This window comes from Xenopus laevis, chromosome 6L, assembly GCF_017654675.1.
Source record: "Xenopus laevis strain J_2021 chromosome 6L, Xenopus_laevis_v10.1, whole genome shotgun sequence".
NCBI lineage: Eukaryota > Metazoa > Chordata > Amphibia > Anura > Pipidae > Xenopus > Xenopus laevis.
In genome coordinates, this window is record NC_054381.1 from 163724050 (window position 1) to 163751695 (window position 27646).

The window sequence follows — 27646 nt, forward strand, 5'->3', positions numbered from 1 at the left end:
CCTCCACCACATAGGCCAGTAAAATGTTGGCCCTCGGTACCACAGGAGTTGGACAGCACTGTGCTACCATATTGGTTATGCTGTACTGCACATAGGAATTGCTCAGCCATAGCCTCTTCTTCTTTTCCCATTCTCACAGAATAATCATAGACTGCGTCCTGGACTTTCCTAGGGATTCTGCTACTTTATATATATTTCTGTTATTATTTAGGGTAATGGAGTGTGGGACAGTGTCAGTACATGGGACATGTATGTTATTTATATGTGTGTGTGTGAGTGTGTGTGCCCATGAGATATTAGTGAATGACAGCTGGCATGTGTGCGGGTGCCAAGGCTGTAGGCATGGGACTGCTCATGTGACTGCTCATGGAACTGCTCATGGGACTGCTCATGGAACTGCTCATGGGACTGCTCATGGGACTGCTCATGTGACTGCTCATGTGACTGCTCATGTGACTGCTCATGGAACTGCTCATGGGACTGCTCATGGGACTGCTCATGGGACTGCTCATGGAACTGCTCATGGGACTGCTCATGTGACTGCTCATGTGACTGCTCATGTGACTGCTCATGGAACTGCTCATGGGACTGCTCATGGGACTGCTCATGGAACTGCTCATGGAACTGCTCATGTGACTGCTCATGTGACTGCTCATGGAACTGCTCATGGTGACTGCTCATGGAACTGCTCATGGAACTGCTCATGTGACTGCTCATGTGACTGCTCATGGAACTGCTCATGGTGACTGCTCATGGAACTGCTCATGTGACTGCTCATGGAACTGCTCATGGGACTGCTCATGTGACTGCTCATGTGACTGCTTGTGATAGCAGCAAAGTCTCTGGGTGATTTATTTGTGACTGGGGGAGCAGGTAGGCCTCTCGGATATGACGGCACTTACAGGCCACAGCTGGTTGCCCCCCACATGCTCCTTCCACTCTAATGAGCCCCTTATAAGATCAGGTGCCCCCTTTGTATAGATTTATTAACCCAGAAGCAACACTTTAGCCCAGTACATTAATCACTGGGAACGACCAGCTAATAGTCCAGCCAGAAGAAAAAGGGGAGCATTGGAAAAAGAAAGCAAAAGAGATGGGGGAAGAATAGGGGAAAGTGGGGGTTAAAGAGTGTGGGGAGTAGGTGAAGGAAGTGGAATAGGGGGGTTTGTGAGAGATCAGTGAGTGGGGGGTTATAAGAGAGAAATAAAGGAATATATGGGTAAATGTAAGTATATTCAGATAAATGTGTTATGATTAGTAGTATTATTAATAGTATTATAATTAGTATTATTAAGTGATCCCACTCTCATCTTTTTGGGGCGCCACTTCCAACACCTGAATTTTGCCACTGACTCAGAAGATTTTCAGACTGTGGCCACTCTTACAGCTTTGAGGCTACACCCATCAAATTTGAATCACGTAGTCATGGGGTCACCCCCCAAATGAACCAGTATTTGTTGGGTGTCCAAGAGTGGGCAGAGCTTTTATTGGTTTAGTTTAAATGTAAACTGCTGCCATTCTCACAAATGTAATGCCAGTGTCCCCAAACTTTTCACAGTTGGTCACTGGAAGACTAAGATTCAAGGTAAGAAACAGTGGGTGGAGCCACAACAGCCAATCAAATTTCACCCATTAAATTTCATTGCTTTAAATTTAAAATGCTGCCATTCTTATACATTCTTACTTTAATTTACTTTACTTTTGACAATTGGTCCCTGGGAAACTTCAGTTCAAGGTTAGAAAAAGTGGCCAGAGCCAACCAACCATCAATCACATGTCACTTTGATTTTCAGTGGGGCAATTTAAATTGCTGCCATTCTGACACTATTAACATTTGTACAGTGGTTTTGCTTTTGATTATGGTCCAAGGTGGGAAAATCTGTGTGGAGCCAACAACAGCCAATCAGATTTCATTCAGTGACTTTACATATTTTTCAAACCAAAATGATGTTTGTTCTCAAGCTCTAGCTTTCTAGTTTCCTTCTGGCAGTTCCTTGGTATCACACAGATACAGTGAGAGGTGGGGAACAACATCCCATCATGGGGGAAAATTACATTGTATCCATACATGTGCCACACGTGTGTCATATACATCTACTTCAAAGGACCCCCTGCTCCTCTACCTTCCACATTTTTCTACCCACCATGCTCTATACCCCACCCTGTTCCTATAGCCTCCATGCTCCTATACCCATACTATGAGAGGACTTTAGCCTACCTTCAGGGGCTGCCCCTTTTAGGGTTTCACAAAGCTTTTTTTAAAATAATTTGCCCAGCACAGATGTCAGACTTACTGGCCTATAATTGCCAGGCTGAGATAGTAATCCCTTTTAAAATATTGGAATGACATCAGCTTTTCTCTAATCCAAAGGTACCATACCAGATGAAAGCAAATCTAAGAAAATCAGAGATAGGGGCTGGTCTAAAACTGAACTAAGCTCTCTTAGAACCCGGGGGTGTATGCCATCAGGCCCTGGAGCCTTGTTTACATTAATTTGTATTAAAGCTTTATGAATCATATCCTGAGTCAGCCACTGACTAGATTGAGCTGAGCCATTAGTGCAACTATGAAGTTAGTCTTAGCCTCTGCCACAATTAACTCCTCATTTCCTTGCTTTGCCTTCCGGATTGCTGATTTACAACATTTATTACAGTGTTTATATTCATTAAATGCAGCTTCTGTCCCTACAGATTTGTACTTATTAAATGCCTTTCTCTTCTTTCCCATTAACTTCTTTACTTCTGTATTAAGCCACAAAGGATGATTCTTAAAGCTTCTACGTTTAGTCCTTAAGGGAATAAATTGAGAACAGTAATGATTTAATATCAGTTTAAAGGACAACCATTTCTGTTCTGTGTTTTTAGCAGAAAACCTAATGCCCCAATCAATACTCTGTAGGGCAGCCCTCAAGGCACTAAAATTAGCTTTTCCAAAATTCATGGTTGTTGTTGCCCCAGTATATATTTGTTTTTTGCACCAGACATTAAATGATATAACATTATGGTCACTATTACCCAGGGGTTCAATGACTTGCACATTTGCTATAAGTTCTGGCTCATTAGAGATCACTAGATCCACAATAGCATTTTTTCTGGTTGGCTCCTCAACAACCTGTGCCATAAAATTGTCATGTAACAGTTTATAAACTTGTTCCCATTAACTGATCTGGCAGTACCGTTGCTCCAGTCAATATCTGGCTAATTAACCCATTATCATTACTTTACCCAAACTAGCAGCCTTTTCTATTTGCATCAGGAGCTTCGCCTCCTCCTTGTCACTTACATTAGGGGGTCTATAGTGACTCCTACAATTAATTTGCTGGTTTCATTACAATTGGTGAAGAACTCCCCCCATAAGACTTCTGCCCCCTCATTTTCTAACATAACCTCCTCCTTTATATTAGATTTAAATCCTGCCTAACATACATACCCCTCCTCCTTTTCTATTGCCTCTGTCCCTGGGAAAAAGTATAGCCACTTACATAGTTACATAGTTATATAGTTACATCGTTACATAGTTATATAGTTACATAGTTAAATTGGGTTGAAAAAAGACAAAGTCCATCAAGTCCAACCCCTCCAAATGAAAACCCAGCCCCATACACACACCCCTCCCTACTGTCACATAAATGATATATCCCCATATCTATACTAACTATAGAGTTTAGTATCACAATAGCCTTTGTATTATGTCTGTCCAAGAAATCATCCAAGTCCCTCTTATAGTCATTAACTGAATCATCACCCGGCAGTGCATTCCCCAACCTCACTGTCCTCACTGTGATGAACCCCCTACTCTGTTCCTTTAAATGAAACTTCTTTTCCTCTAGTCTGAAGGGGAGGCCTCTGGTACGTGATTCTCTTTATGGGTAAAAAGGTCCCCTGCTATTTGTCTATAATGTCCTCTAATGTACTTGTAAAGTCTAATCATGTCCCCTCACAAGCGCCTTTTTTCCCCCAGAGAAAACAACCCCAACCTTGTCAGTCTCCCCTCATAATTTAACTCTTCCCTCCCTCTAACCAGTTTAGTTGCACTTAGTCTCTGCACTCTCTCCAGCTCATTTATATCCCTCTTAAGGACTGGAGTCCAAAACTGCCCCCATACTCCAGATGAGGCCTCACCAGGGACCTATAAAGAGACACAATTATGTTTCATCCCTTGAGTTAATGCCCTTTTTTATACAAGAACTTTATTTGCTTTAGTAGCCACAGAATGACACTGCCCAGAATTAGACAACGTGTTATCTACAAAGACCCCAAGATCCTTCTCATTTAAGGAAACTCCCAACACATTGCCATTTAGTGTAGAACTTGCATTTATATTATTTTTGCCAAAGTGCATAACCTGCATTTATCAACATTGAACCTCATTTTCCAGTTTGCTGCCCAGTTTTCCAGTTTAGACAAATCACTGTGCAAAGTGGCAGCCTCCTGCATGGAACCTATAGTTCTGCACAATTTAGTCTCATCTGCACAAATAGAAACAGTACTTTCAATGGCCACCTCCAGGTCATTAATAAACAAGTTGAAAAGCAAGGGACCTAGTACAGAGCCCTGCGGTACTCCACTAACAACACTGGTCCAATTAGAAAATGTTCCATTTACCACCACTCTTTGTAGTCTATCTTTTAGCCAGTTCTCTATCCAGGTACAAATACTATGTTCCAGGCCAACATTCCTTCATTTAACCAGTAACCTTTTGTGTGACACTGTATCAAATGCTTTAGCAAAGTCTAAGTAAATCACATCCACTGTCATCTCAGAATCGAGGTCTCTGCTCACCTTCTCATAAAAAGAAATTAAGTTAGTCTGGCAAGATCTATTACACATAAAACCATGCTGGCACAAACTCATAGTATTATGATTTGCTATGAAGTCCAGTATCTTATCCTTTATTAACCCTTTGAAAAGCTTTCCTACCACTGACGTCAGATTAACTGGCCTATAGTTTTGAGGCTGAGAACGGGATCCTTTTTTGAATAGAGGCACCACATAAGCAATTCGCCAGTCTCTCGGCACTATGCCAGATCTCAATGAATCCTGAAAAATTAAGTAAAGAGGTTTGGCAATCACAGAGCTAAGCTCGCTAATTACCCTGGGATGAATACCATCTGGCCCTGGACCTTTGTTAATCTTAACATGTTCTAGTCTCTTTTGAATTTCCTCATGTGTGAACCATGCATCATACCGATAAGTACTAAGACAGTTGGGTCATGCCCAGCCCCACCCAATAATTTGTCTATTCGATCAACCACATGCCGAACCCTGGCACCAGGTAGACAGCAAACTGTTCAGTTATAGTGATCCGGACAACAGATTACCCTATACACTTTCCTAATAATTGAATCCCCTACAACGACAATCTGCTTAGGCCTGACTCTACTCTCCTCCCCACCACTACTAGAGAGGCTGCTCTCCTCCCCACCACTACTAGAGTAACTGTATCCCGGGTGTTAGAGAGATCAGCCCTATCTAGAATTACCAATCCAGAGTTCACACACCCATCTTTTTCACACAATCTGGCAAATCTGTTGGGATATATATGTCAGGAGCGCTTAGCGCCGCGTCTTCTCCTGGCTGCAGCGCAAGATCCAAGATGGCGGCACCCATACAGCACACGCGGGTGCTGCAACGCCGGCGCGGTGATGACGTCACTGTTTAATGCCGAAATTAGAGTTAAAAGAGCATCCTGGACGCTAAAACCCTGCCCAATTATAGGTCTTCAATACTGCAAGTAACTGGGTGTATTATTGACTGTTTGATTCCTGGTTTTGATCCCTGTTTTGATCCTGACTCTGATATTTATCCGCCTGCCTCTTTGAACCTTTGCCTGAACTTAAACTATGATTGTGCCTCATCCTTATTTGTACTTCATACCTGGACTTAACCCCTGGCTTCCTCCTTGGTCCGGACTACTCCCTCTGGGAGCCGCTAGGCCCCCATACAATATAAACCCCAGATCAGCCTCCATTTTCCATTTGCCCACCTTAGATTTTCTAACTGTCATCCAGCTGACTGCCTCATCATCCTGCTGCTGTTCTGTTCCCCCCACCACAGAGGTAAGTGTTGTGGATCTCTTGATCCAAATCTACATACATATGACTGTGCACTGAGTCAGACCTTCAATCTTACTAGCACTCAGTATCCCAGTTACACATCATCACAACAGGAATGAAACAATTTGGTGTTAGAACAAACTTTTGACCTAGTTTGAACCTCCTTTAGTTTAAAATTTGTGTGTTTGTAACTCCACTTACAGATCCCCCACTTAAAGAGCAGACACTTAAAGGAGAATCCAACCTGTTCTGAAAAAAACCCGTACCCACCATCCCAGGTAGACCCCCCTCCCTCCAGGCTAACTACCCCCCCCCCAGGGAGATGCCCCATACTCCATACTTACCCCTTGCCACAGATTCTTCCAGCAAAGTTCCAGGGGAGGGAGGGGGTTTTACCTGGGGTGGGGGGTACAGGTTTTTTTTTAGAACAGGTTGATTTCTCCTTTAAGAGCAGCTAAACACTAAAGCAAGTTCCACTGGAGTCCCCGGAGTTCTATTTATACAGTCTATAATTATAACAAATAAAATCACAGTATTTAAATATAAAACCTTACTAAAAAAATAACAGTTAATATCAAATACTTATCCTTTTCCAGTTGCTTTTCCCAGTCGTCAGCCTGTTAGTAAGTTAGTAAGTCTCTAATGTCACTTCCATGAACCCCAGGAGTTGAAGGCAGTCCCCTGCTATTACCTTGGTTTTTTTGAGGAAGAAGCATCTTGTCCTGCTGATTATGGTCTTAAATAGGGTCTGTCTGTTGTTTGGAGTTGAACATTAGGCCTAAGAAGCTAATCCGCTGGAAGGGGAGTCGTGAAGTTTTGTGATGGTTTATGAACCACTGTGTAGTGTGAAGACTTGTAGGGTTATTTCTGTGTCTTTGGCTGTCTGCATTTGCTAAGGTACTTTAAGCAGGAGGTCCTCGAGATACAGCAGCACATGGATTCCCATTGTTTGTAAGTGTGCTGCCATTGGTGCTTGAATTTTTGTGAACACTCTCAGAGCCATGCAGAGTCCAAAGGGAAGAGCTACAAATTGGTTGATTCAATGGTTGTTGCTTGGTCATCAATTGCAAATTGTAGGAATGGTTGTGAGTTTGGCATCAGAGCATCAGAACATGCAGGATTACATCTTGAAGATCAATTGATCTCATGAAGGATCCTGGTTCCATGAAGGCTGTCGCTGACCTGAATACTCCATATTGAACCTCTAGTTGTGGATAAACATGTTTAGCTGTTTTAGTTTTAACACTGGTCAGAATGTGACTTTCTTTTTTGCCACCAGGAACAGGTTGGAGTAGAACCCTTTGAATTTGTGGCAGTGGGGGACAGTTGTATTGACTCCTTCCTAACACAAAGATTGTAGGGCGTGTTTCTTTTATGGGGGTACCATTGATTAAACCAATCATCGTTGTGAAGTGTATACAGTATGTAGCATTGGTGAATAATTTGAAGAACCCAATTGTCCATAATGTGGGCTTCCCAGTAGGAGAGAAATCTGGACTGCTCTCACTGTTATCTATTGCACTTTGTAGTTTGGTCTGTCGGGTGTTGTAAAAAGTGGATGAGAAAAAGGAGTGAAGTGCGGTTAGGTGTGGGACCTGTTCATCTGGTGGTAAACCTGTTCTATTGGTCCACATGACCTTTTGTACCTGGTGGAAGGAAGATGCTCTTTCTGCCCGTGACATCTGTGATCTGCTTGAGATATGGACCAAACAAGGGTTCTCCTGTGTAGCTGGATCTTCTGACCAGTGGTGTAGAGCTTGTCTAACTGCTACCAAATTGGCTGCAGATGTTTGGGCTAGGCTAATGCTGAGTCTGCTAGAAGGAGAGAGCAGTGTTTAATCTATTGTCTCCCGTTAATTCTTTTGCTGACGTAGGCGGGTTATGGGCAATTTCCTTGTTGAGTGAGCTTGCCCTGCCACTAATGCCGCTGGTTGTACGGTTGCTGTTGGTTGTGTATCTGCTCTCTTTAGTGATGACTCCAACCGTTTATCCATGGGGTCCCTGAAGACAGTCTTGCTACAGCAGGATCTATTTTAGGTAGTTTATCCCATACTTTCCCCTGTTCCTCTGGGACTGGGCAAGTGTCAAGGCAAACCGACGATCCGGTTGCACCATTGTGTATGAGTGGTTGAGCCTCCCTTGGAGGTGGTGGACACCTAGTGCCTTGTCTGCATTAAAGACTGTGACGGCCTCATCTTTTATCTCCATCTCTGGTAACATCTGGTTTGGTAAATGTAGCTTGTTCTGTATCAGAATCACTATATGAGTGGGAATTGGCCTCCTCAGATGTGTATAATTCCGAATCTGGAAATTAAATGTTATCAATAAGGGGATTTTCTTAGCAGTAAATGCTTTTCTCCTTGGCCCATACTGTCTGGGGTTTAACCTTTAAACCTCTGGAGGCAGGACAAAAGAATTCCGATTTGTAGCTCCTCCCTCCTTGGTAATATATCGAATGTCCATCTCTCTCTCGAAGTTTCTCTTCCAAAAGACAATACTTGGGAACATTCCAAATCTTTAAGGTTGTGGACAAACAGGAACATAAAACCGCAGAAACTGTGCTGCAAGGTTTTTTTATTCACAACATGTTTCGAGCTAGTGGCTCTTTTTCAAGTTTTTTTTTTTTTTGAAAAAGAGCCACGAGCTCGAAACATGTTGTGAATAAAAAAACCTTGCAGCACAGTTTCTGCGGTTTTATGTTCCTGTTTGTCCACAACCTTAAAGATTTGGCATTTGCATTGCTTCTTATTTGGGACAGAAGCTGTGGCGCAGGAGCTTTATCGTGACACTGGTACAAACTTTTTCTTCTTTCTACTTGGGAACATTGGAGCATAACAAGAACGGTAGAGCAGTCTAACATAACTTTTTGTTTTTAAACGAATGATACCGGAAAACGGTTTAAAATAAACCCCAGACGTCTGCACTGACAGGACCGGCCGCCCCAGGAAATTCGATTCAGGGCTTTTCTCAATGTCAGATAAGTCAGGGGAAGACTCCGGTGCTTTGCACTTAGTGCTGTGAGAATTCCTGCTGGTCTAGTGGTGCAGCCGGGGTGCTCTCACCCACGCTCAGTATTGGGGTCACTTTTATTTCACTTCTTCATTAATGACTTAGGGGAGGGGATTGTAAGTAATGTATTAGTGTTTGTAGATCAGACAAAACTATCAGCCCAATTAATTCCATCCAGGATGTGGCACTTGCAACAGGATCTTGACTAACTGGCAATCTGGGCAGCTAAGTGGCAAATGAGATTCAATGTTGATAAATGTAAAGTCCTGCACCTGGGATGTAACAATATCCACTTATACCCTTAATGGGACTGCACTAGGCAAATCCATAATGGAGACGGAGCTTGGAGTCCTTGTAGATAATAAACTTGTCTGTAGCAAGCAATGCCAGTCAGCAGCATCAAGGGCAAATAAGGTCTTGACTTGTATTAAATGGGGCAGAGAGTCACGAGAGGAGGGGGTCCCACTGTATAGAGCACTGGTAAGGCCCCATCTAGAATATGCCCTACAGTTTTGGTCTCCATCACTCAAACAGGACATTATTGTATTAGAGAGGGGACAGAGAAGGGCAACTAATCAGGGGTACAGGCTGATACATTAGATAGGTACAAGGAAGGGTCGGATGCTTTATTCACCAGTAGCTCCTCCCAGCAGACAGGAGGGAGCCAATGAGATTAGAGGAGGGAAAGGGGTGTTACAGGGAGAGCTGGGAAGTGAGTCAGGGGTACAGGCTGATACATTAGATAGGTATAAGGAAGGGTTGGATGCTTTATTCACCAGTAGCTCCTCCCAGCAGACAGGAGGGAGCCAATGAGATTAGAGGAGGGAAAGGGGTGTTACAGGGAGAGCTGGGAAGTGAATCAGTGGTACAGGCTGATACATTAGATAGGTACAAGGAAGGGTCGGATGCTTTATTCACCAGTAGCTCCTCCCAGCAGACAGGAGGGAGCCAATGAGATTAGAGGAGGGAAAGGGGTGTTACAGGGAGAGCTGGGAAGTGAATCAGGGGTACAGGCTGATACATTAGATAGGTACAAGGAAGGGTCGGATGCTTTATTCACCAGTAGCTCCTCCCAGCAGACAGGAGGAAGCCAATGAGATTAGAGGAGGGAAAGGGGTGTTACAGGGAGAGCTGGGAAGTGAATCAGGGGTACAGGCTGATACATTAGATAGGTACAAGGAAGGGTTGGATGCTTTATTCACCAGTAGCTCCTCCCAGCAGACAGGAGGGAGCCAATGAGATTAGAGGAGGGAAAGGGGTGTTACAGGGAGAGCTGGGAAGTGAATCAGGGGTACAGGCTGATACATTAGATAGGTATAAGAAGGGGTTGGATGGTGTTTAGCAAGTGAGGGAATACAGGGATATGGGAGATAGCTCATAGTACAAGTTGATCCAGGGACTGGTCCCATTTTGGAGTCAGGAAGGAATTTTCCCCCTCTGAGGCAAATTGGAGAGACTTCAGATGTTTTTTTTCCTTTCTCTGGATCAACTGGCAGATAGGTAGTTAATAAAAAGAAGAAAAAAAGGTTGAACTCGATGGACATGTCTTTTTTCAACCTTACTTACTATGTTACTATGTTACCACTTCTGGGCTTTTAACTCGAGTGCTGGATCTGATGTCATTGAGTCGGCACAAAGATATATAAAGGGCCCACAGCCAATTGTTCCTTGCCCAATGTAGGTCCTCGACTACACTCTTGTCTCCTGATTTAGTATTGCTCTGCCTGGTTGGTATAGATTCGGCTTGTCCCTTAAAGATGCTCCTTGTTCCTCATACCTCTAGTTCACGTTTGGTTCCCTTGTCTGCCCAGAATTCCCTCCTTGGTTCTTTCACTGTAAGACATTGCAGCATTCAAGTAGCAGAACCGAAAGGTGGCTTGTAGAAGCATGAGCCAAGGCCAGGACCTTCGGGTTTGTTCTGGGTTTGGGATACCTTATGTAGCATTACATTGGGCTTCTACCCCACTCCTTCACCGCAGCTTGTGGAATTTAGCCTATCCCCTAATGATCCAGCCGTCTCTCTCTCTCGGCCTTCTTTAAGGATATGGCCATCATTTGTATGTATGCATAGAGACACCTATGACTAAGTGCCGGAGGGTACGAAACGCGTAAGGTGGGCCATGTGAGGTTAGTATGTATCAAATGTTTTAATGTGAATATAAATAAATTATTTATTTTTACTACAAATAAGCCTTGGGACTTTTGATATCATTTTTTGCGTAACGGCTGCCTTTGGAACTGGGGCATGTCCCTCTGGTTTGGCCAAAGATTCACAGAAATCAGCTGTATGGACTCCCGACTAGAAAATGATTGAAGGTGTGGAAGAGCTGACGATCCAAAGCATAGCACATGATGTATAAAACATTTGGGAGGCAGTGTGATGGCTTGGGTGTGATTGGCTGCCAGTGGCAAATACAGTCAAAATGATTGGGAAGATGGAAGTGGATCGATCCGTGGCGCTCACTGGAATAACCCCGGGCTGGTGCCGTTTTCTGCTGATAGGAGCACCGGCCCGAGTTTCAGGCAATTCAATACAATCACCATCTTTTAAATGGCCTTTGAAGAGCGTGGACACCTTCTGGAGGTTGCTAAGCATGTGGTTACTGTCTTTACTGATCATAAAAATCCAATGTATAGCATTACATGTATAATCTGTTGACTTTCTCTCTGGGTCACCAAACTGCCTACAATCTTGAAAATGCCTATGATCAGTGATACCTATCCCAGCCGCCTTTACTACCTTATTTATCTGTTTATTTATGTATTTATTTATTTCCTAAACCCCCCCTCTTTTTTTTTTTTCTCTCTTTCTCTCTCTTTTTCCCCTTTTCTCTATTGTTTCTTTTACTCTCCATTTTACTCCATGTTATCTTATTGCTCTCCTATTCATGATTGAATCTACATGTGATATTTTTTTATATTGAATCTGCTATACGTTTAAATCCCAGACAGGCAGGTGGGCATTGTTTTTTACCCTCTAGTGGCCAATATTGAGAGAGGATGTTGGTAATTCTAATGATTATTGCTGGTTTGTCAATACTCTCAGGGGCTTCTAGAGTCACTTCCTATTCCTGAAAGACCCTTGGACTCATATCACCATGGATTTCATTGTGGAACAGTATTGGATCATTTTAGTAAAATGTCTCATTTCATTCACCTTCCCGCCCTCCCTCTCTTGCCGAACTTTTCCTATCCAATATATTTACGCTTCATGGGGTCCCATTGAACATTGTTTCTGACAGGAGGGTTCAGTTTTGGTGGCCCTTTTGCTCTCTTATGGGTACGGATTTGTCTTTCTGCTCGGCGTACCATCCGCAGACCAACGGGCAGACAGAAGAAATTATGTGTTATGTCTCCAATAATCAGTCACTTTGGGCAGATTTTCTTCCGTGGGCTGAGTTTGCATTCAATAATGCCACTAATTCATCCACTGGAGAATCTCCGTTTTTCACTGTTTTTGCCCATCATCCAAGAGCCTTTTCATTCTCTGGTCCTTCCTCAGATGTTCCTGCTGCCAACTCATGGGTTCATCACATTTCAATGATTTGACAAGTGGTCCAAGACTCTTTATGTTCAGCAGTAACTGCCCAAATGAGAGTATCTGATAGGCGGTGTAACTCCCTAGGTTGGTGATAAGGTCTGATTGTCCTCTAAGAACATTTCTTTAAAAGTCCCCTCTGCCAAGTTATGTCCTGATGGTTCCTCTGTCCGCCGATGCGCAATACACGTGTGCTCACACTTCTTCCGGTTTTTGACGAAAGTGCTGCATGTGATGTATCGAGTTCGAAGCAAAATTCAAATATTTAAAGGGCCCACGACCAACTGTTCCTTGCCAGAGGTAGGTCTATTTTCTATAGTTCCTAGGTGCAATTTCTAGTCTGCCTTGTCTATTCCTGACCATCCCCAATTTTCAGCTTGTCCTGACTTCTGCCCATTCTCTCGGATTCTGCTTTTGTACTGCGACACTGTTGGTTTGACCTGGCCGGTAACCTTTACTACGCTTTTGTCTCCTGATTCAGTACTTCTCTGCCTTATTGGTCTCAAATCAGCCTGTCCTCAAGAATGCTCCTTGTTCCTCGTACCTTAATGTTTGGTGGTTCCCTTGTCTGCCCAGAACTCTTTCCTTGGTCCTCTCACAGAAGCAGAGGGCTCCTCCTGAAGACAAAGCTGGCTGGGAAATCTCCTATCTGGGTTGGGATTTGTGTTGTGGACATTGTCTCTGCTGCCTGTCCCCATCTAGAATCAAGTCCATATGATTTGTCTGTGGTACAAGCTCCACTCTGTCACCCAGGTTGTTGTGTCTTTTAGAAGCTCAGCGTGGCCACACTTAGCGCTGTGTAAGTTGATGTAGGTACCTCAGCATAGCTGTGCTATAATATTCATCCTACTCCCATTGGGCGTATAGAAAGCTCCACATACCTGGCCCCTCATCCTATAACTGTCTGACAGGAGGACAGAGTTAGTGCCATTCCACTTACTGCAATGTGCCAGCAAGGAGGGAGTAGCACATAGTGTTGGGAGACAGCTCCACTTGCCTCCATGTGTGATAAGGAATATCATAGAGTGGCAGGAAACAAATAAAATAGAGAATAAAGAGGGATTTCTGTCCTTCACCTCCATGGCAGGACAAAACTGGGAAACAAAGGTGGAGCTTATATATCACGAAGGAGGGGCCAAGAGACCAATTCTTCTGTCCCCGCCTCTAGAGGTGAACCTGGACATAACCCACACGTCTGCACTGACTGGAGGCGACTAGAGACGTTACCGACACAAAGAAATCAATAATTAGCACAATTAGTAACTTTATTGTTTTCAATTTAAAATTTGGAAATGTTTATTTTCCGAGAGGAAATCAGAAGATTTGTTCCCTAGTTTGTCAATGAGGCCCTTGGGCTGAGGGTGGGTTGATTTCATTTCCTCCCGTCAGCTGAAGCCCCCCGAGATTTCAGACAATGAGGGGAAATGGAAACAGAGATCAGGGCGGGGGTGGGGCAGACAGTGGAATTTGGGAAGGGGCAGGTATGTAGAAGAGGGGTGGGGAGAGAACAGAGATAGAGGGGAAGTTCCGGGCGGCACAGAGAGGGACTGGGACTTATGGAAGGAGTGGGGAGAGAGAAAGGGACAGTTCAGAGTTTGCCCCGTGGTTACTGCCAGATGGAGACCCCAGAGAGAGAGGAACATTAGGTTTTCTACAGTTAAAAAAAAAAAAAAAAAGTCCCAAATAACGGAAAGAAATTAGGAAAAGCCTTGATTGTGGGGGGACTATGAATAACAACTAAACCAAGAGTGTTTGGAAGGTGAGGTACCCCTTTAATCTAATCAGCGGGTGCCATGAAAACCGCACTTTCCCTTAGCAATATATTAACTCCTCCCACTGTGGCCCTACAGAACAAAAAGGGGGGTAAACAACGGCAGTGGTTACTTGTTAAGACTCCTCTTTCTAACACTGCTTGGTCCCAAGAGAGAATATGGCTCGATTGTGGGGCACCCAACCCCCCATGATCCGATTCCCAAGCTGTTGGTGTAGATCCATCTCTTCCGCTTCTCCTCCAAGAGCAAAACTGGACCAACCAGTACCTGGACCAGCAACATGTAAAGAGGATCTTAATAAGCCAGACCAACTGCAACATCAGCTCCAGGTGCCAAAGTGAACTCATTTAACGCCAAAATGGGTCACAATAACCTTCTGGTAATCCAAGAATCTACCCACATTGCACAGAGTTACCCCTTCCAGGAGCATTACTCTGTGTCTAATTCCTTCCGTAACTCCTCAGTAAGTGCAGCGAGACACTGGCGGATATCTTGCTCCCCTCGGTACACGCGTTTCATGCCCCTCGGGAGGTACCGGCACGACGACAAGTCCAGGTGCATGAGGGACGGGCAACTAGAGAGCAACTCCCTGTAAGGGGGAAATTCAGCTCATCAAGGGGGCAAATACATATTGCACAAATATGGCTTCTCTACAATTTATAGTCTGGCCTTCAGGCTGGGCCCCCTTAGCTCATAACAAGGTTACAGATATATAGAAACATTGGGGTGTCACCCTGCTATAGTTCCAGGGGTACCCAGGGTACAAATAAACACTCACCCCAAATCTCCCCCTAACTGACCTTCAGACTGGGCCCCCTTAGCTCATAACAAGGTTACAGATATATAGAAACATTGGGGTGTCACCCTGCTATAGTTCCAGGGGTACCCAGGGTACAAATAAGCACTCACCCCAAATCTCCCCCTAACTGACCTTCAGACTGGGCCCCCTTAGCTCATAACAAGGTTACAGATATATAGAAGCATTGGGGTGTCACCCTGCTATAGTTCCAGGGGTACCCAGGGTACAAATAAGCACTCACCCCAAATCTCCCCCTAACTGACCTTCAGACTGGGCCCCCTTAGCTCATAACAAGGTTACAGATATATAGAAACATTGGGGTGTCACCCTGCTATAGTTCCAGGGGTACCCAGGGTACAAATAAACACTCACCCCAAATCTCCCCCTAACTGACCTTCAGACTGGGCCCCCTTAGCTCATAACAAGGTTACAGATATATAGAAACATTGGGGTAACAGTCATCCTGCTATAGTTCCAGGGGTACCCAGGGTACAAATAAACACTCACCCCAAATCTCCCCCTAACTGACCTTCAGACTGGGCCCCCTTAGCTCATAACAAGGTTACAGATATATAGAAACATTGGGGTGTCACCCTGCTATAGTTCCAGGGGTACCCAGGGTACAAATAAACACTCACCCCAAATCTCCCCCTAACTGACCTTCAGACTGGGTCCCCTTAGCTCATAACAAAGTTACAGATATATAGAAACATTGGGGTAACAGTCACCCTGCTATAGTTCCAGGGGTACCCAGGGTACAAATAAACACACACCCCAAATCTCCCCCTAACTGACCTTCAGACTGGGCCCCCTTAGCTCATAACAAGGTTACAGATATATAGAAACATTGGGGTAACAGTCACCCTGCTATAGTTCCAGGGGTACCCAGGGCACAAATAAACACTCACCCCAAATCTCCCCCTAACTGACCTTCAGACTGGGCCCCCTTAGCTCATAACAAGGTTACAGATATATAGAAACATTGGGGTGTCACCCTGCTATAGTTCCTGGGGTACCCAGGGCACAAATAAACACTCACCCCAAATCTCCCCCTAACTGACCTTCAGACTGGGCCCCCTTAGCTCATAACAAGGTTACAGATATATAGAAACATTGGGGTAACAGTCACCCTGCTATAGTTCCAGGGGTACCCAGGGTACAAATAAACACACACCCCAAATCTCCCCCTAACTGACCTTCAGACTGGGCCCCCTTAGCTCATAACAAGGTTACAGATATATAGAAACATTGGGGTAACAGTCACCCTGCTATAGTTCCAGGGGTACCCAGGGTACAAATAAACACTCACCCCAAATCTCCCCCTAACTGACCTTCAGACTGGGCCCCCTTAGCTCATAACAAGGTTACACATATTCAGAATGTAAATAGGATCTATAGGAGGAGAGAGCACCCAGTAATATTAGTGAAATTCACTGTGCAGCCCTGTGCCCCCATGTTTCCTATTGGCAGAGAGGAGTCACCTGACAGCTGGAGACATGACCTTTGTCCCGGCCAAGTTTAGGGAATGGAGGTGGCTCCCCCTGGTGGAGAGAATGTTCAGTGCCTGTGCCAGATCCTCCTCGCTGTAACTGTGAGCGGTGATGTCGAGTTCCTGGAGGCTGTGCTGCCAGCGTTGGGCAATGAGAGAGCAGCCAGTGCGGGGCAGTGCCAGGTTCTTTGTGCTGCAGTAGATGCCCAGGTAGAGTCGCTCCAGGTCTGCAAGAGACACACTCAGGGTGTGATACTGGCAATGACTATATACACAGCTATAGACTATATACACTGTATATAACAGCCCAGGATGTGGGTGGGAGCTGCCATATTGCAAGCAGTTGGACATACATAATTGAATAGCTCTTTACATTACCCTCACATGCCAGAATTCTTACCCACACAGGGCAGCTGACAGATACCACCCGGGGTGACCCGGTAACAGCCCCTCAGATCCAGGATTTTCAGGTGGGCGGAGTCACGCAGGAGTCGCTGACACACGGAGTCGCTGACAAAAGAATAGGATGAAGTGGCGAGGCAGAGCTCCTGAAGGTGCACAAAGCCAAGCGCCTCCGACACACAGCGCCCCCCAGATTTTGGGGACCACACGAGATTGAGGAGTCGAAGCACCTAAGGAATGACAGGTAAGGGGTGAGGAAGAGATCGGACTCTTGGGGGCAATAAAATAAACAACAATCTTCATATTAAATTGCCTGCGCTGCTGAACACACAAAGCAAGTCCCCGCCTTCCCCAAGACTCCTCCCTCCTCTGGCCTTTAGGGTGAAGGATGTGAGCTCACAGGGTCACTCCGACCTGTAACTCCAAAAAGCACATATAACACTGGGGTCTATTTGTCAAGACTCGCCCTTTTCTTGCCTGCCAATCAGGAGACTCTCCAGCCTGTGGCCTACTCTATAGGGGCCTATAGGTCTATCCAGTCAGCTAAATTCCTATATACAAAAGCAGCTGCCGGGCTGTTTAATGATGAGCTCTGGTGCAGACTGCACCGCTCTCTATGCAGCCATGAAACTAATCACTATCCAGCCATGCAGCATGGACAGTTTAATGGACAGACGTGTCAGGTTACCATGGAAACATGCAAGTTACAGGGCTGAACTCCATATTCACATGATTTCTGGTGGTCCCAGACTTTCACATAATGTAAAGAATAAAGCTGCACTGCTTCCATCTCTGTTAACCCCCACTTGGCTCTGCAGGAACTACTGGAGATCTGTACCCCAAAGAGAAATACGTATGTGCAAGCCTGTTGGGGCTCAAGGGGTGGGGTTACCTCAAGTTTTGGACAGCCAGTTTGTAGGGTCTCGATACAAATCTGTAAGTGGCTCTCGCCCTGTTTTATCTCTGTGCTCAACTCTAGCACTCTCAGCTCCGGGCACGAACCACTCTGATTGGTGAGAAGGAGAAACAATGTAAGTACAACCTGTAAGCTCTGCGGTACAGGAGATGAACCCAGCACGAAATGGGCCATAACACCCGGGAGAACATTCAGTGGTTCTAGCAGTGGGGCAAATGTCCTATGGTCACAGAACAACCCCTCAGTGACTTCTAATATCCTTATCATTTACAGTAGGGGGTACATTATCCCTTATAATACATGAGTGATACTCAGAGTTCCCTGTATAACTCAGCCTGCAGCCTTGTGCCTTTATATGGTCACAACCCCTCAGTGACTTCTAATATCCTTATCATTTACAGTAGGGGGTACATTATCCCTTATAATACATGAGTGATACTCAGAGTTCCCTGTATAACTCAGCCTGCAGCCTTGTGCCTTTATATGGTCACAGAACAACCCCTCAGTGACTTCTAATATCCTTATCATTTACAGTAGGGGGTACATTATCCCTTATAATACATGAGTGATACTCAGAGTTCCCTGTATAACTCAGCCTGCAGCCTTGTGTCTTTATATGGTCACAGAACAACCCCTCAGTGACTTCTAATATCCTTATCATTTACAGTAGGGGGTACATTATTCCTTATAATACATGAGTGATACTCAGAGTTCCCTGTATAACTCAGCCTGCAGCCTTGTGCCTTTATATGGTCACAGAACAACCCCTCAGTGACTTCTAATATCCTTATCATTTACAGTAGGGGGTACATTATCCCTTATAATACATGAGTGATACTCAGAGTTCCCTGTATAACTCAGCCTGCAGCCTTGTGCCTTTATATGGTCACAGAACAACCCCTCAGTGACTTCTAATATCCTTATCATTTACAGTAGGGGGTACATTATCCCTTATAATACATGAGTGATACTCAGAGTTCCCTGTATAACTCAGCCTGCAGCCTTGTGCCTTTATATGGTCACAGAACAACCCCTCAGTGACTTCTAATATCCTTATCATTTACAGTAGGGGGTACATTATCCCTTATAATACATGAGTGATACTCAGAGTTCCCTGTATAACTCAGCCTGCAGCCTTGTGCCTTTATATGGTCACAGAACAACCCCTCAGTGACTTCTAATATCCTTATCATTTACAGTAGGGGGTACATTATCCCTTATAATACATGAGTGATACTCAGAGTTCCCTGTATAACTCAGCCTGCAGCCTTGTGCCTTTATATGGTCACAGAACAACCCCTCAGTGACTTCTAATATCCTTATCATTTACAGTAGGGGGTACATTATCTCTTATAATCCCTCAGTGATGGAGCAGACAGAGAAGAGGGGAGAGAAGGAAGTAGAAGAATGTAGAAGTAAATGGAGAGTGCAGAGTCCATAGTCTCACAGTCAGGCTACTCATGATGGCAGTCAGTCGGTTGCTATAGGTGAGAAAGAGTCTCTGCAGGCGGGGGCCACACACATCCAGGACACCAAGCACAGCTGGAGATTCTACCTGAGAGCAGAGACACAGGGAGTCAGATTTACGTGGCACTTGTGGGGTAAAAGACAGGGGCAGTCGTGGGCATTAGAGTCGTGACTCCCTCACACCCAGATCACATTCCCGGGGGTTTCCCAACACAAGAAGTTACTTCCCAACAGGGGGCTCACCTGTGAGTTCTGCAGGTTCAGGCTGAGCAGCTCAGGGCAGTTTTGGGCAGCAGTGAAAAGGGAATCGGCACTGACCCCAGTACAGTGAGAGAGGGTGAGAGACGAGAGGCGGGGGCAGGAGGCAGCGAGGGTCTGTAATGAACAAGGAAAGAGGGTAACTGGATACTGCACCCCAATCCTTCTCTGGCTACCCCCATACTAACCCTTAAGCTGGTCACACGCACAAACATATAATCACACGAATCCAACTTTTGTACAATTTTCCGACTTTTAGGATCGTCACAACATTTTTGTACCATGGAGATCGGTCGTTTAGTCGATGTTAATGATAATATCTCTGACCTTCTCACTGACTGTCACTTCTCTCTGTCAGACTTTCTTAGCTTTACTGTCATGGCCACAACATCGTGTGATTGGTTCTCTTACGATTTTATTTCATGTTAATGGTCAGTGACAGGTCTGAAGATATTAAATCTAAATCTGCACATCTATAGTCATCTCCACCCTCTTCTCTATTCATCCCTGAGCATTCTGCCCCCCCATATCAATTACTGGCACACGTCTGCCCCCCATATTAATTACTGACACATGTCTGCCCCCCATATTAATTACTGCCACATGTCTGCCCCCCATATTAATTACTGGCACATGTCTGCCCCCCATATTAATTACTGACACCCGTCTGCCCCCCATATTAATTACTGGCACATGTCTGCCCCCCATATTAATTACTGACACACGTCTGCCCCCCATATTAATTACTGACACACATCTGCCCCCCATATTAATTACTGGCACATGTCTGCCCCCCATATTAATTACTGACACACGTCTGCCCCCCATATTAATTACTGACACACGTCTGCCCCCCATATTAATTACTGACACACATCTGCCCCCCCATATTAATTACTGGCACACATCTGCCCCCCATATTAATTACTGGCACACGTCTGCCCCCCATATTAATTACTGACACACGTCTGCCCCCCATATTAATTACTGACACACATCTGCCCCCCATATTAATTACTGGCACACGTCTGCCCCCCATATTAATTACTGACACACGTCTGCCCCCCATATTAATTACTGACACACATCTGCCCCCCATATTAATTACTGGCACACGTCTGCCCCCCATATTAATTACTGACACCCGTCTGCCCCCCATATTAATTATTGGCACACGTCTTCCCCCCATATTAATTACTGCCACACGTCTGCCCCCCATATTAATTACTGACACCCGTCTGCCCCCATATTAATTACTGGCACATGTCTGCCCCCCATATTAATTACTGACACACGTCTGCCCCCCATATTAATTACTGACACACATCTGCCCCCCATATTAATTACTGGCACATGTCTGCCCCCCATATTAATTACTGACACACGTCTGCCCCCCATATTAATTACTGACACACGTCTGCCCCCCATATTAATTACTGACACACATCTGCCCCCCATATTAATTACTGGCACACATCTGCCCCCCCATATTAATTACTGGCACACGTCTGCCCCCCATATTAATTACTGACACACGTCTGCCCCCCATATTAATTACTGACACACATCTGCCCCCCATATTAATTACTGGCACACGTCTGCCCCCCATATTAATTACTGACACACATCTGCCCCCCATATTAATTACTGGCACACGTCTGCCCCCCATATTAATTACTGACACCCGTCTGCCCCCCATATTAATTATTGGCACACGTCTTCCCCCCATATTAATTACTGCCACACGTCTGCCCCCCATATTAATTACTGCCACACGTCTGCCCCCCATATTAATTACTGCCACACGTCTGCCCCCCATATTAATTACTGGCACGCGTCTGCCCCCCATATTAATTACTGGCACACGTCTGCCCCCCATATTAATTACTGGCACACGTCTGCCCCCCATATTAACTACTGGCACACGTCTGCCCCCATATTAATTACTGGCACACGTCTGCCCCCCATATTAATTACTGGCACACGTCTGCCCCCCATATTAACTACTGGCACACGTCTGCCCCCATATTAATTACTGCCACAAGTCTGCCCCCCATATCAATTACTGCCACACGTCTGCCCCCCATATTAATTACTTGGCACACGTCTGCCCCCCATATTAATTACTTGGCACACGTCTGACCCTCATATTAACTACTGGCACACGTCTGCCCCCCATATTAATTATTTGGCACACGTCTGCCCCCCATATTAATTACTTGGCACACGTCTGCCCCCCATATTAATTACTTGGCACACGTCTGCCCCCCATATTAATTACTGGCACACGGTCTGCCCCCCATATTAATTACTGCCACACGTCTGCCCCCATATTAATTACTGGCACACGTCTGCCCCCCATATTAATTACTTGGCACACGTCTGCCCCCCATATTAATTATTTGGCACACGTCTGCCCCCCATATTAATTACTTGGCACACGTCTGCCCCCCATATTAATTACTTGGCACACGTCTGCCCCCCATATTAATTACTTGGCACACGTCTGCCCCCCATATTAATTACTTGGCACACGTCTGCCCCCCATATTAATTACTGCCACACGTCTGCCCCCATATTAATTACTTGGCACACGTCTGCCCCCCATATTAATTACTTGGGACACGTCTGCCCCCATATTAATTACTTGGGACACGTCTGCCCCCCATACTAATTAATGACTTAAGCTACAAGCTTGTACATTTCTGCCCTCCATACTAACTAATGTCTTCTCCAGTTCAACCCCATTACTAATTACTTGCATAACCCTCCATCCATACTAAAGAATAACACTCTTCTATCCCAATGGTAAATATATTCTATCCCATATCTGTGTTCCCTCAGCAATTGAACGTTACCTTCACCACAAATGGGACCTGTGTCTTCCAGTGATGCAGCGAGAACTCTGACATGAGAGACAGCCTGGGAATATAGAACAGGACAGGCTGAGACAAACTGACACCCTCACTTTCTGTTCTTTCTGGTTCTTACTCTTGAAACAATGCAGTGACACCCCAATAATGTCAGTTACACAGAACTATAAACCCAGTGAGAATGAGGAATGAATGGATATTGGGAAGTTGTATCAGGAGTCAGAAGCAGCAGTGCAGAGAAAGGGACAGACACAATGACAGTTACACAGAACTATAAACCCAGTGAGAATGAGGAATGAATGGATATTGGGAAGTTGTATCAGGAGTCAGAAGCAGCAGTGCAGAGAAGAGAGGGACAGACACAATGACAGTTACACAGAACTATAAACCCAGTGAGAATGAGGAATGAATGGATATTGGGAAGTTGTATCAGGAGTCAGAGGCAGCAGTGCAGAGAAAGGGACAGACACAATGACAGTTACACAGAACTATAACCCAGTGAGAATGAGGAATGAATGGATATTGGGAAGTTGTATCAGGAGTCAGAAGCAGCAGTGCAGAGAAAGGGACAGACACAATGACAGTACACAGAACTATAAAACCCAGTGAGAATGAGGAATGAATGGATATTGGGAAGTTGTATCAGGAGTCAGAAGCAGCAGTGCAGAGAAGAGAGGGACAGACACAATGACAGTTACACAGAACTATAAACCCAGTGAGAATGAGGAATGAATGGATATTGGGAAGTTGTATCAGGAGTCAGAAGCAGCAGTGCAGAGAAAGGGACAGACACAAATGACAGTTACACAGAACTATAAACCCAGTGAGAATGAGGAATGAATGGATATTGGGAAAGTTGTATCAGGAGTCAGAAGCAGCAGTGCAGAGAAGAGAAAGGGACAGACACAATGACAGTTTACACAGAACTATAAACCCAGTGAGAATGGAGGAATGAATGGATATTGGGAAGTTGTATCAGGAGTCAGAGCAGCAGTGCAGAGAAAGGGACAGACACAATGACAGTTACACAGAACTATAAAACCCAGTGAGAATGAGGAATGAATGGATATTGGGAAGTTGTATCAGGAGTCAGAAGGCAGCAGTGCAGAGAAGAGAAAGGGACAGACACAATGACAGTTACACAGAACTATAACCCAGTGAGAATGAGGAATGAAATGGATATTGGGAAGTTGTATCAGGAAGTCAGAAGCAGCAGTGCAGAGAAGAGAAAGGACAGACACAATGACAGTTACACAGAACTATAAACCCAGTGAGAATGAGGAATGAATGGATATTGGGAAGTTGTATCAGGAGTCAGAAGCAGCAGTGCAGAGAAGAGAAAGGGACAGACACAATGACAGTTACACAGAACTATAAACCCAGTGAGAATGAGGAATGAATGGATATTGGGAAGTTGTATCAGGAGTCAGAGGCAGCAGTGCAGAGAAAGGACAGACACAATGACAGTTACACAGAACTATAAACCCAGTGGAGAATGAGGAATGAATGGATATTGGGAAGTTGTATCAGGAGTCAGAAGCAGCAGTGCAGAGAAGAGAAAGGGACAGACACAATGACAGTTACACAGAACTATAAACCCAGTGAGAATGAGGAATGAATGGATATTGGGAAGTTGTATCAGGAGTCAGAAGCAGCAGTGCAGAGAAGAGAAAGGGACAGACACAATTGACAGTTACACAGAACTATAAACCCAGTGAGAATGAGGAATGAATGGACTATTGGGAAGTTGTATCAGGAAGTCAGAGGCAGCAGTGCAGAGAAAGGGACAGACCAATGACAGTTACACAGAACTATAAACCCAGTGAGAATGAGGAATGAATGGATATTGGGAAGTTGTATCAGGAGTCAGAAGCAGCAGTGCAGAGAAGAGAAAGGGACAGACACAATGACAGTTACACAGAACTATAAACCCAGTGAGAATGAGGAATGAATGGATATTGGGAAGTTGTATCAGGAGTCAGAAGCAGGCAGTGCAGAGAAGAGAAAGGGACAGACCAATGACAGTTACACAGAACTAATAAACCCAGTGAGAATGAGGAATGAATGGATATTGGGAAACGTTGTATCCAGGAGTCCAGAAGCCAGCCAGGCTGCAGGAGAAAGGGGACACGACCACCAATGACAGTTACATAGAAACTATAAAACCAGTGAGAATGAGGAATGAAATGGATATTGGGAAGTTGGTAATCAGGAAGTCAGTAAGCAGCAGTGCCAGAGAAGAGAAAGGGACAGACACAATGACAGTTACACAGAACTACTAAACCAATGAAGAATGCAGGAATGTGAATGGATATTGGGAAGTTGTATCAGGAGTCCAGAAAGCAGGCAGTGCAGAGAAAATGGGACGACACAATGAAGTTTACACCAGAACTATAAAACCCAAGTGGAAATGGAGGAATGAATGGATATTGCGGAAGTGGTATCAGGAGGTCAAGGAAGGCAGCAGTGCAGAGAAAGGGAAACAGACACATGACAGTTACACAGAACTAATACACCCAGTGAGGATGAGGAAATGAAATTGGAATATTGGGAAGTTTGTAATCAGGAGGTCAGAAGCAGCCAGTGGCAGAGAAAAGGACAGACACACATGACAGTTATCACAGAACCTATAAGAACCCAGTGAGAATGAGGGAAATGAATGGATATTGGGAAGTTGTAATGCAAGGAGTCAGAAAGCTAGCATTGCAGAGAAAAGAGAAAGGGACAAACACAATGACAGTTTACAACAAACTATGAATACCCGAGTAGAGAATGTGAAGGAGATGCACAATGGATTATGTGGAAAGCTTAACTCTGCAAATCAGAAGTCAGATGCAGCAGTTGCAGAGAAAGGGACAGACAGCAATGACAGTACACAGAACTATAAACCCAGTAAAGAATGAGGAATGAGATGGATATTGGGGAAGTTTTAATCACGGCGAGTTCAGAGGCACCAGTTGCAGGGAAGGGACAGAACACAATCAAACCCATGAGAATGAGGAATGAAGTGGATAATTGGGTATTATGTATACAGGCAGTCAGAAGCATAGCTAGTGCAGCAGACGAGAAAGGGACAACACAAATGACAGTACACAGAACTATGAAACCCAGGTGAGATATATGAGGTGCATAGGATGATGAGATATTGGTAAGTGTTATTCTAGGGAGTCAGAAGCCAGCAGTGCAGAGAAGAGGAAAGGACTAGACACAATGCAGGTTACACAGAACTATAAACCATGAAATGAGGAATCGAAGGATATTGGGAAGTTGTATCAGGAGTCAGACGGCCAGGCAGTCCGCAGAGGAAAGACAAGATCACAATGACCAGTACACACGAACTTATAAATCCCCAGTGAGAATGAGATAATGAAGGATATGGGAAAGTCTTGTATCAGGAGTCAGAAACGGCCAAGCCCCAGTGCTATGAGGATAGCGGACAACACGAATAAACCGCAGTGAGCAAATGAGTATGAAATGGATATTGGGAAGTTTAATCAGGAGTCTTTTATAACTTACACAGAAGCCAGCAGTGCCACGAGAAGAAAGGACAACACAAGACAGTTACACACGAACTATAAACCCAGTGAGAATGAGGAAGGAAATGGATTATTTGGAAGTTGCTATCAGGGGATCCAGAAGCAAGCAGTGCACAGAGAAGAAAAAGCGGACCAAGACACAAATGACAAGGTTGACAACAGAACAATATAAAACCCAGCTGAGAATGAGGAATGAATGATATCTAGGAAGTTGTATCAGGAGTCAGATGAGCGGCAGTGCACCAGAGAAGCAGTTAAAGAGTATACCCATTTTACAGCATAGGAATATACAGAGTACACACATACGAATTCATACCCATCTACTATGCTACACACCCAAAAGTTTTGACATTTTCAGGGGCGTGGTGGGGATCTCACTTTCTTTTTACGTCAGACTATGCCAGGTTGCACTGCGTGGACCAGTCAAGAAGACACAAGCAAGTCTTAGCGTGTAGTAGAGAGTATTCAGGAGAGCGCGTTATCGGCATAGTTAATATGGAGAGAGTATTTACCGTCTTTAAACACTTCTGCATGTGGCTGATGTGCAAGGTGTGGCCCCTGGGAGCCCAGGTTGGGAAGAGGAGGATTGTGGGAAGAAGAACTGACCTTTCCTTTATGAGCCATTCCAGCGTCTCTCGGATTTTGCTTTGAGTCTTCGGGGGCTGTTTCTTGCCTGGATCCCCCCAGCAGAAGCCAATGGACACGCGGAGCCACAGGTGGGGGCTGGAAGCAACTTGATTCCAACGGCGACACACGCGGGATAACCTGGGGCACAGGGGACGGGGTGAGCGGCCAAAACACTTCTACTCACTGCCTCTATAGAATGGGGCAACAACATCACCTGTGTGTCCTGCACCCCCCCAGACTCACCTGCAGAGTTGGCACCGCCCCCAGACTCATCTGCAGTGTTGGCCCCGCCCCAGACTCACCTGCAATGTTGCCCGGCCCCCAGGATTCAACTGGCTAGACTCACTGCAATTTGGCAGCCGCCCCCAGACCTCATTCTGCAGCGTTGGCCCGCCTCTGGCCGAGACTCACTTGGCCAGTGTTGCCCCGGCCCCAGACTCACTTTGCAGTGTTGGCCCCGCCCCAGACTCACTTGCATGTGTTGGCCCCGCCCCCAGACTCACTTGCAGTGTTGGCCCCGCCCCCAGACTCACCTGCACAGTGTTGGTACCGCCCCCTCGGACTGTACGAGCAGCAGGAAGATCCCGTGTAAGATCTCTAGAGGAATGGAGCAGCCCCAGCCCGAGTCAGTGACAGGAGGCTCCGCCCCCGGGGTCTCAGTCGCTTCTTTTCTCCTGCGAGACACAGGGACGTCCCCCTCTCCCTCCTGATTGGATATGAGCAGCAGCATGTCCCTGTCCGTGTGGTGGATGTAGAAGGAGGGGCGTGGCTGATGAGCGCGGCGCTTTCTTTTGCCCGGTTTGTTTCCGGCGCGTCTCTTTCTGCCCCTCCCGGGGGCGCTTTGTCCTTCTGATCCCATCGCCTGGGGGGTAAATGACAGAGGAAAGCGAGTCGGTAACGAGAC

General features: G+C 45.4%; 1 protein-coding gene across 2 annotated transcripts; it reads right to left on the minus strand.

The window, feature by feature from the left end:
• Positions 1 to 13850: 13850 nt before the first annotated feature.
• On the minus strand, positions 13851 to 27601 carry LOC108718625 (F-box/LRR-repeat protein 6). Of its 2 annotated transcripts, XM_041566762.1 has the most exons (9): positions 27276 to 27601; positions 26722 to 26880; positions 22565 to 22628; positions 19692 to 19823; positions 19429 to 19536; positions 17958 to 18071; positions 17064 to 17295; positions 16656 to 16890; positions 13851 to 14964 (listed from the first exon to the last, which is right to left on the minus strand). In XM_041566762.1, the coding sequence occupies exons 1-9, from the start codon at positions 27599 to 27601 to the stop codon at positions 14805 to 14807; spliced, it is 1530 nt and encodes a 509-aa protein (XP_041422696.1). In that variant the 3' UTR covers positions 13851 to 14804. The 2 variants fall into 2 exon arrangements, with proteins under 2 accessions (XP_041422696.1, XP_041422697.1); XM_041566763.1 differs by lacking the exon at positions 19429 to 19536.
• Between the last annotated feature and the right edge of the window lie 45 nt (positions 27602 to 27646).